The sequence below is a fragment of the Alligator sinensis genome, unplaced genomic scaffold, assembly GCF_000455745.1.
Source record: "Alligator sinensis unplaced genomic scaffold, ASM45574v1 scaffold639_1, whole genome shotgun sequence".
NCBI classification, from domain to species: domain Eukaryota; kingdom Metazoa; phylum Chordata; order Crocodylia; family Alligatoridae; genus Alligator; species Alligator sinensis.
The window spans coordinates 92,831-103,094 of record NW_005842771.1 but is presented as its reverse complement, the minus strand read 5'-3'; the positions used below and the strand labels follow the sequence as shown (position 1 = coordinate 103,094).

At 59.2% G+C, this 10,264-nt stretch overlaps 1 protein-coding gene across 1 annotated transcript in view; it reads right to left on the bottom strand.

The window, feature by feature from the left end:
• SLC43A1 (solute carrier family 43 member 1) overlaps positions 1 to 10,258 on the bottom strand; it is a 13,564-nt gene extending 3,306 nt beyond the window's left edge. The window contains exons 1-9 of the mRNA XM_025216878.1: positions 10,230 to 10,258; positions 7,688 to 7,853; positions 6,503 to 6,707; positions 5,303 to 5,358; positions 4,962 to 5,038; positions 1,853 to 1,945; positions 1,518 to 1,651; positions 1,112 to 1,290; positions 3 to 128 (exon numbers count right to left, since the gene is read on the bottom strand). Of these exons, the coding sequence (XP_025072663.1) occupies positions 3 to 128; positions 1,112 to 1,290; positions 1,518 to 1,651; positions 1,853 to 1,945; positions 4,962 to 5,038; positions 5,303 to 5,358; positions 6,503 to 6,707; positions 7,688 to 7,841 (1,024 nt within the window). The 5' untranslated portion in view covers positions 7,842 to 7,853; positions 10,230 to 10,258. The remainder of the gene's footprint in view (positions 1 to 2; positions 129 to 1,111; positions 1,291 to 1,517; positions 1,652 to 1,852; positions 1,946 to 4,961; positions 5,039 to 5,302; positions 5,359 to 6,502; positions 6,708 to 7,687; positions 7,854 to 10,229) is intronic.
• Between the last annotated feature and the right edge of the window lie 6 nt (positions 10,259 to 10,264).

Below are 10,264 nucleotides of genomic sequence, written 5' to 3'. Positions count from 1 at the left end.
GACCTGGAACGCTAGCATCTTGTTCATGGCGGCCATGTAGAAGATGATGCGCAGCTGGGTCATGCCCATGGTGATCAGGCTCCACAGGAAGATGGGGGAACAGACGCTGCGGCGGAAGGGGACTGAGCCTACAGCACAGACGAGAGCTATTAACATGGTATCTGCCCCTGCCCCCAGATGCCCCAGTTCCACCCCATGGGGTGACTCCCTTCACCCCCACTTCTTCCTATCTGTGGGAGCTCACTACTCCGGCTGGACTCATGAGTTCTGTCCCAGTGCTGAGAAAAGGGTGCAGTGGGTTGGGTTATAGTGTAGGGGGCTCGAAGACAGGACCCCTGGGGGTGTCCATGGGCTGGCTCTGCCTCCCCAAGTAGCTCAGCTCCTCCTGTGGGTCAAGACCTCCTGGGGAAAGGGCAGCATGATCCAGCCCAGGAACTGTAGGCCCATGCCATGGGAAGTGCAGCTTCAAGCACCTGCCAGCAGGTGGAGCCAGAGCCCAAACAGAGCCCACCAGCCTGGGCAGCCAGACTGATGCAAGAGTTACTTGGGCTTACAGGGTACAGCTGCTGAAGCAGGGGCTACAGCTGACATGGGACACTCCCCACCCCTGCCCTCAGACACACTGCAGCACCCTCCCACCCTGCAGCCCTGGGGCTGACAATCCTCAAACAAACATGGGTACAGACACCTCTTCCTCATGCCCCCTGTTTCCCCAGGGAAACCCAGAACCTCTTACACCCCATCCCAACAGGGGGGACCCTGACACACTACACCCCACACACCTGCACCCCCCATCCTGCCCCCGTGTGCCATCTAGTGGTGCTCTGGACACCCAAAGCCCCCCACACTGCCTTCCATTGCTGGCCTGGCTTGCCTGGGCGCACTGCACCCATCATGCCCACTGTGGGATACTGACCCACACACCCTGCTGGGGAGTGTCCCTCCCCACACACCCTGCTACTCAAACCCTGCCCTGGACGCACAGAGCCCAGCAGGGGCTGTGCTGGATGCTCTGGATGCCGTGGTATCACTGCTGCAGGGCACCTCAACCAGAGCTGCCCTGATCCCCCAGCCCTGATGCGGTGTCTCTAAGGTCCAGCCAGGCACATACGTTCAGTAGGTGCCGTGTCCCCGTGGCACAGGTCCTGCGTGGAGGGACACAGTGCCTTGCCCTCCTTCAGTGGTGTCTCCTTCTGGCTGAGGCGGTGCCCTACAGTGGTGACATGGGTGTAGAAGCGGTCACCAGTCACTTTGTGGTCCAGCGCCAGCCCACTCAGCTTGATCTTCTTCCTGTTTGGGGGCAGGGTGGGGTGAAGACAGCTAATGCCTCCACCCGTCTCAGCCAACCCACAACCCGCCCCCCCACTAGGGACACCAACCATGGCCACCCCACAGCACCCTCTTCCCCACTGGGGACATTGGTCCCTGTTGCGAGAGCCTGGGACTACAGTGTGGAGAACTTCCACATAGCCACTGCTCCTGCCCTGCTCCCCACAGCACCCCTTGCGCTCACGCACGTGTAGCTGGCCTCCTCAGGTGCTGGGAAGGACTCCTTGGGCCAGTTGAGGAAGCAGTTCAGGAAGATGAGACAGGCCAGGCCTGCCCAGGTCAGCATGATGGAAATGAAGGAGATGCCCACATCATAAATCAGCTGGAGGGGGCAGAGCAGGGGGTCAGGGGCATGGGCACAGCCAACCGGGTGGGGCTGGCTGGCATCCTGGGCCTTGTTTGCCTGGCGCAGCCCTGCCCCTGCAGGGAGGGCTTTCTGACCCCTCCATCAGCTGCCTGGGGTGTAGGAGTTGGGAGTAGGATCTGACCCTGCGTCCCCTCCCCCCATCTCACTGCTCTGTACCTTGACTCCAGGGAAGGTGACAGCCGAGGAGGCATAGGAGCCGATCATGAGAGCCATAAAGGTGGAGCGCAGGTTCCCAAACATATTGGGCAGCTGGGGAGGATGCAGAGGTTAGGGTAGTGCTGTGGGAGGGGAGAAGACCCAGCAAGGGAACAGCCCCTGCCCATCCCCCACCCCATCCTGAGCCCATCTGCATTACCCCCTTCCCCCAATGGCCTTCCCCCAACCAAGCCCAGGCAAGGCCTGAGGGATACGAAACTCCAGCTAAGGGGGCCCAGACCCACTCAGGTGTGGGGGAGGGGGTCACCCAGGGGGGAGGGATGCTTTGGAGCAGGGTCCCAGAAAGGAAGCACTTTTGAGAGGGGTGGAAAGATGCAGAACCATGTCTCCTCCTGCCCAAAGAAGGTGTCCTGGATACAGTCTGGGTCCCATTAGGGCAGTAACAGAGCAGTGGGGGCAGATTTGGGCTCCCATCTGCTCCAGCCCAGCCACTCTTCCATAAAACCAGAGTCACAGTCCACCTGTGGAGCAGTGTATGGGGCGGAGGAAGGACTGTAGCTGAAATCTAGCATCTCCTCAGGATCCCAGCACTGAGCAGAGCCAGGGCCACAGTGTAAGGGTAGTGTGGAGGATAAGACAATCATGGCAGGGACCCCACCCCCAGCAGTCAGGCTGTGTTGTGGATAGGGTGGCCATCGCAGAGGATAGTCTAGGTGTCCTCTGTTCTCTATTGATATGAAACCGGACACCTTTATGTCCTCTATTTTCCTCTTGAAGAGAAAAATAGAGGACATAAAGGTGTGGGGTTTCATAGCAATAGAGGACAGAGTAGCAGAAAACCAGAACATCCTCTATGATGGCCACCCTAGTTGTGGGAGTTGTCCCCTGTGTAGGAGAAGCAAAGCCAGCTCCTCTCCCCCTGTGATCCCCCCTGCAGGGCACCTTGGCTTAGTAAACAAACACTGCAGCACTGGTGCACAGCCAGAATCAGCACCTGCCCTGGCAGGGAGGATGGTAGGGGTGTGGCACCCCCCCTGCCTTCCTGTTGGCTGTCTCTAGCCTGCATCATAGGCAGGGGGAGGGCTGCCTGGGTGCTCTGTAACCCCTTGTGCACTGGAAGGAGAAATCACCTCCTCAGAGGTGAACCCAACCCTGCCCCTCCCACACCTGTTCTGCAGGCCCAGCACAGCTCTCCCTTCCCTGAGCCCCCAGCCCTGTGCTATGGCCCCTGCTCCTTTTCCAGCCCCAGGCTCCAAGGGGTATACCAATCTCAATGCCAAGGTCACCTGCTGCTCTGGCACAAGTCCCCTTTTGGAACCCAGAACAGTCTGTGACATGCATGCAGTCCTACACACCCATCCCTCTACCCCTACAGGGAGCCAGCCGCACACATGCCCATGCACCTCCCACTGGACGTGACCGCTGCATGACACCCCTGCCAGCAATACCAGACAGACTGGCCTGGCCCAACCTGCTCTGAGGAGTCACTGAGGACTAGCCCCTCCAACCACCCCCTCCACCCCCATGGAAATGTCATCCCTGTCAACCGCCCTCCTTGCCATGTGCCCAAGGCAGCAGCACCGACAGGTGCACCCCCTGCCCCAGCTCTGAAGTCAGTGTCCAGACCCAAGCACCTAGCAAAAGGTCTCTCCTGTAAGGGGCTTTGCAATGCAGGCCACTGCCCAGCCATGCAAACAGGACCATGCAGGGTCCACAGGCACTGACTATGCCAGTGCAGCACCCAAAGCAGCACAAACCATGGAAGGGAAAAAAGTGGCTTCCAGCTGGGCACAGGGCAAGTGCCCAGGCTGGGCCATGGCCATGGGGAAATGCATATATGATGATGGGGCACCCCCATTCCCAGGGTGAGACCATGCTGCATTATGCTGAAGGGAGAGACAGTCACACCCCCAGCAAGACCAAGCACTGATATATGCAGTAGAGACTTCACCATCCCCTGCCACACACTCCCACAATCCCTCCCCTAGGTACACACACACAAAGCAGACTCCACTCCCCCACCACATGCACAGAAGAGACTTCTTCACTCGACACACAGCTCCCACAAATACACACGCATGCAGGCACACAGAAGACTGCCACCACACACATCGGCAGAACAGACTCTCTCAACATATACAGAACTCCCTCTAAAACATACCATTTCCTCATAAATACGCATATGCAATCATGCGCAGAGGACGCCCTCCATCACACATGCGTGAGACTCTCCACGCAGACACACACACAAAGAGTCCAACCCCCAGAGCAAAGGGACTCGGTGTACAGCCTAGAGACACATAAAGATACCCAGGAAGGAGACCTCTTCCCACACAAAGGTCCAGAGACACCCCTACTCCAAAACCCTAGGCTGACAGTCCACACCAGCACACTCAGAACAACACTTCCTTACACACACAGACCCCCAAGGATGGGGCTGTGCCACTCAGGCAGGAGGGTCCCATACCTCCCCCATACCTGCCTCTGGCCAATCTCCACAGCCCAGTGATGTGCAGCCTGTCTCCCTCCCTCTCCCTACCTCAATGGCAGCTTCTCTTTACACCTCTGCCCAGGCTGCCTTGGACAGACAGACACAGCAAGCCCATTGGAAGCCCAAAAAGGAGTCATGGGGTCAGAAAAATGAGCAGAGAAGGTCAAGCCAGCAAAGGTTAAATCCCACAGGAGCCAGGCCTTCCCCAGCTTGGACTAGGCAGACATACCGGTCTTCTCCTTCTAGTGCACAGACTTAAACTGCCCTGGGCTGTTACAGGGGAGTCATATGTCTGGATTGGCCCCTTACGGCATGCCAAGGGTTAAGTGCTCCCTCCCCACCTTGATCCCCCTGTTTTGCAGCAGGGACAAACTAGCCCTAAACCGCCTGACCAAGTCCTGCCCATGTCAGGCCTCTGCCCCCAATATCCTACTAGTGGGTGCTGGGTCACTGCTTGCAGGGATGGAGGCAAAACTCTGCCACCAGACTCAGGGCCTGGAAATCACTAGCCCAGGGTAGGATAGGAATGAGGAGGCCATCACCAAACCCAGGGCATGGAGAGACCCAGCCTCCTGCCACGCTGCCACCCATCCCCCCAGGGCACAAAAAGCCACTCACCGTGAGGGAGGTGAAGGTCAGGCAGATACCCCCGAACCCATTCAGGGAGAGGCCCAGGAAAATCAGTGGGGACAGAACTGGGGGGAGAATGGGAAAGTGGGAGGTGAGGATGAGCAGTAGGGGTGGTGGTGAAAACAGCTGGAGGTAACAGCTGAGTGAGGCAGGGCAATGCACATAGGTGGTCTCCCTGGGAGAGCCAATGGCACAGGAAAGGGAGAAGGTGAGGAATGGGGAAGGAAGACTTCAACCCAGGTGGCTGAGCAATAGCAGGGGAAGGGGTGGGTGGCCAGGGCTGCAGGGGCTGGTAGGCACTGGGGGATGGGGCATTCACCTAACCTCACCTTGGGGCTTGTAGGCAGCCAGGGCCATCATGGCACAGGAGATAGCAAAGCTGGAGCTGCAGAGACACAGAACAATCAGACACCCAGAGACTCCCCAGCCTACCTCAGACCTGGGCACCTCACTGCAGCCCTGGGCTTGGTGCTCCTGAGACAGGGACCAGCAGCCTGAAACTCCCACACAGGTGGTGGTGACACCTGCCTTCTGCCCAGTAGCCCAGCAGTGAGTGCACCAGCCCAGGAAGTGGGAGACCTGGGCTCTAGATCCCCTCAGGCTGAGGGCCTTTAAACCCTCATCTCACACCTCTAAAGGAAGCACTCTCACCCCAAGCTATGGTACAGGCTGGCTGAGGCCTCAGCTCACCATCCTGCTGATGTTTGGCTAGGGGCAGGTACGAATGCAAGAGCTTGGGGCCAAAATGAGCTAGCAAATAGGAGCCTGATTGGGTAGCTCAGGGAGGGGGCCCTACCCTGGATGAGGGGAGACTTGGGTCATTGCATAAAATGCATGAACAATTGCAAAGCAAAAGCAGAGTCCTGACCTCCCCTTCCCAGGGCCACAGAGCTAGGCCCCTGCTTGCTTGCTGTTCTGGCCCATAGCTCATAGCTGCCCAACTACAGCAAGAGGGGCAGGGGAGAGCCCCCGGTTTAACCTAGCCCATGGCCAGGAGGTCAGAGCACTTTCTTGGAAGCGGGAGTTGAGGGTTGGGTCCCCTCAGGCAGACAGGACCTACAACCCAGGTTTCCTGCTCCCTGGGTGACTACTCCAAGCACTGAGCTACCAGGCACAAAGTGGGTAATCCCTTCCCCAGTGCTGTCGGTCAGCGCTGGGAGGGCTCAAAGGCCCCTGCCATCAGCCAGTAGGCTCAGGCACAAAGAAGCCTGGACTATAAATCCCAAAGAGGCATACTTGGGATGTTTGCACCCAGACCTCAGCTAGGTCAGGTGGGTATCCTGGGAGCAGAATGCAGATGCCTGAGCCAGCTGCCCCAGAAGCCCCGGTGACCACAGGGTCTCCGTAAGTGGGGGCACTTGGATTCCACCTTAGTGTCTGGGGGTCGTGGAAATCCTGCCCTGCACCCAGGGGACCTCCCACCCCCACAGGCACCTGCTCTACACCTCACTCCCTCCCAGGCACCAACAATCCCTGCCCTCTCCCCTACCCCCCACCCAGCAGCTTTGCCGTCCCCCACTGTGCCATACCTGCCAAGGAGACGCAGGGGCCGTGGGCCCAGTTTGTCCATGAGTACCCCCAGTGGCAGGGTGGCTGCGCTGAGCAGGAAGGAGCCAATGGTGAAGCCCAGGTTCAGCATCTCCTCCTGCTCCACACAGCTGGGCCAGTGGAAGGCAAGTGGCCTGGCCCTGGACCCTGTGCTGAGGTTGGCGTGGGCCTCAGTGGCATTCTCATCTGCATGAGACCCGCACAGTCATGCACTCCAGCACCGAACGGCACTGTCCCACCACCCCTCCAAGATGGCACTTCCACAGCCCTGGGGTGGGGCCTGCCGGGGAGGGTGACATTCTGGGGTGGACTAATGGGTGACGAGACCTGAGTATGGCAGGGCTGGGGTCCCACTAGGGAACAGGGCAAGAAGGTTTTCAGGATGGGGCAGGGGGAGAAGGGGCTGTCAGCTGTGCTGGAGTCTCCTGAAGGGACAAAAGGGTTTTGGAAGGGTAGGCAAGTGCTGTCAGAAAAGGGGTAAGGGTCTCTTGAGAGGGGTAGTGGGTGAGCAAAAGACTCCAGCCCCCCAATTCCCTTGGCTGGAAGGGCTTGGCCTGATCCCCATCCTCATGGGCCGGCATCCAGACCCATAGGGTCAGTGCAGCTGCCCTGGGGCAAGTCACCACACACAGGGTCCCTTCTGGGGACATGCCCCAGGGCAGTCCTGAATTGATATGGCGGGGGGGGGGGGGAGAGGAAGGGGTGGGGGAGGAAGGAGGCTTTCCTGAAAGAGAGGGAGACTCATGACGCAAAGGAAGAAACTTTCTAGCCCCACAGACCTGTCTGTCTGCCCCTCCCTCTGTTGGTGTGTCTGTCTTTAATCTGGGCAGAGTAGCTTGGGCTCCAACAAACATACCCATTCCCTAGCAGGCTCCCTGCTGCCCCACCTGGGATGAGGGAGGAAGAGGCCTAAAGTAGCCTGGGTGGTCTGGGGAGGTGCATGGCTTGAAGGGCCCTAGCTGTGCCAGCCCCCCTGAAGGAGGTGGGAACCAAAGAGTCATATGCAGTGCAAGGAGGGCGCAGCCAGGGTCCCCCAGCACTGTTCCTTCAGCCCCACCCCTGCACCCAGCTCCTCCCCATCCCAGTTGCCCTTCTTGCTTTTCTTGTTAGCCCTACCCTTCTCTGGCAGGGCACTGCCAGCTTTCCCATGGGCCTGGGGCTCTCACCTGTGCAGAGGTGGGAGTAGAAGCCCTGGTGTTTGAGCATGATGAGCAAGGAGCCCCAGCCCAGCAGCACGGCAGAGAAGAAGAGATTCTCCAGCACAGCAGTGCATGCCATCCACCAACGCCGGTGGTATGCCTGCTGTAGTGTTGGCGCCATCCTGCACACCGCCTGGCAACACATAGCACTGTATCACCACCTGGGGAAAGCCCCTGGCACCGAGCACCCACCCTCACTCCAGGCACTGCCCTGCAGCAGGGGGAGGGCTGAGGTGCCACAGCCCTGCAATACTGCAGGCCTGTGAGGGAAGCAGGGCCAGGGTGGGACTCCTCCCAGTAAGAAGCAGAGCTCCAGTGCTAGCCATTCCTGCCTTGGAATGTTGTGGGTGGTCATGTCAGCCCCAGGAAGAGCCCAGGGTGGGAGAGAACAGGTTTCACCAAGCAAAGCTAAGGACAGCCTTCAAGGCTGCAAACCTGGCAGCCTGGGGGAAAGCTGGGCAGATTGAGATCTGAACTGGACACAACTGGAGGCAGAGCATTATCTGTGCATGGCCCCCACCTAAGAAAACAGAGGAAGGGAAGCCTTTGCCAAGGCCCTGGCTCACAACACAGTTAGAACAAAACTGGTTCTTTAGCCGGTGAAACCCTCTTCCTCCCCTCCCTGCCTTTCTCAGCCCCACCACTTCCACTCCTGCACACTCTTCCTTCATTTTACCCCTCTCCCTACCCATGTGTGAGCCCCCTCCAATGTCACTTTGGCTCTACCATTTTCATGCCAGTCCCTATCCATCCCACATGACCCCTCTCACCTTCTGTCCTTGGTCCCATCCACCCTCCTGCTTCCAAACAAAGGTCAGGTGCTGCAGGGCTCCCTTGTGCTCTCTCCCCACTGAAGTGGCCAGGCAGTACCCCATTGCCTCAGTGTCTGAGCACTAAACTATCACTAGTGCCTGGGGCTGAGGAGGGCTCAGAGTAGGTGGGCCCAGGAGTAGCTAAGTGATTTATCCAAGGTCACCTAAGGAGGTGGTGGCAGAGCAAGGGCTGAGCCCTATGCTACCCACCAGACCATTCTCCCTCTCCTCCTTCCTGATGCACGGGGATTGGGAGGAATCACAGGTAACAGGGCAAAGCCACACTTGGCTGATGTTCTACAGGACCTGCCCTGTGCTGTCCAAACAGGAGTTGGGAGGAGGTCCCCAGGCAGGCAGCTTCATGAGCCTGCGTGTCTGTCAACCACACACAACACCTGTACAGGATCCAACAGGCCCAAGGACTGGTCACACCAGCCAGGGAGAGGGACAGCCACTGTAACACTGCTCAGCTCCTCCTACAATAGGACAGGCTGGTACGAGGAACACTGGGTTCTTCATGGTGTATTCCAGCCAGGCCCTGGCAGGGGAAACACCACGTATCTGGGTCCATGATGGCAGTTTTCCTTAGGCGCTCCCGGGGATAACTGTTTTTCTGGCATGGTTTAGTACCTGCTGAGGTGTTGAGGCTTAATGCCCATTTTATGGAAATAGGAGGCTCCTCCCTAGCTCGCTCCTGCAGCCATATGGCTGAAAGCAGGAGAAACTTGGGGGCATCTGAACCCCAAGCCTCCAGGGTGCCTGCCAAAAGATGCTGGAAATATCTGAAGCCCCTGGTGGGGGTAGAGGATGTTTGCTGATTGTAGGGCCATTTATGGTTCTGGACTGACTCATGGATTTGGACTTAATTTGGCTGGAAACACAAAAAAATTCTTTTAAAAAAGTATCCCAGCCAGGTCCAACCCAGGGCGCTGCCAGCTGTGGGAAACAGGTGCCTGGAGACAGGACCTGCAGCACTGGGAAGGAGGAGGGGGCATGTGACACTGGTAATAAGGGAGGCTGAGGGGAAGTGGCAGGGGACTTTGGCAGGGACGCATCCTCAGTGAGAGCCGTCCTGGGGAGGACAACAGCATGGGGTGGAGCCAGGACCCCTTCTCCCAGGATGTTTGCTGCAATGTGGCCACAGCCTGCCCCACACAGGCTGGCTCCCGCCTCTCCTTTCCACAGCTGCCACTTTTCCCAGCTGGTGTCTGCCAGTGGGTCCCACACAGCTGTGCAGCACTCTGGAGAACCCCCAGGACCGTCCCCATGTGCCCTTCTCCCCACAGTGCCCCCGGGGCCGCCAATGCTTGGCTCCCCCCACCTCCCTGCACCGCCTGCCCCGCGCCCGGAATAGTCCTGCACGGCTCCGCCGGTGCCTGCCAGGCCGAGCAGCCCTGCCACGTGGACTCTCGGCAGGGCGCAGCCCACCCGGGGCCCTGCACATCACACACACAGGGACACGCGCGCGCGCACACACGGGTGCGCGTGTGACACTCCAGTCCAACCCGCCTGCTGCTGCCCCAGAAACTCCCTCCCCCACCACACACACTTCTAGACACGTCGGGTGCGCGGGTGCTCTCTTGGCGCGAGCGCGCGGGCCGCCCGGATCCCGGCCCTGCGGGCACGTTACACGCGCGCTGCCCTCCCTTACACGCGCACCCCTCGCACGCCGGCGGCCCCCGGCCCCTCACACTCACCCTGCGCCCCACTGGGGGCCGGGAGCAGGCGGGCG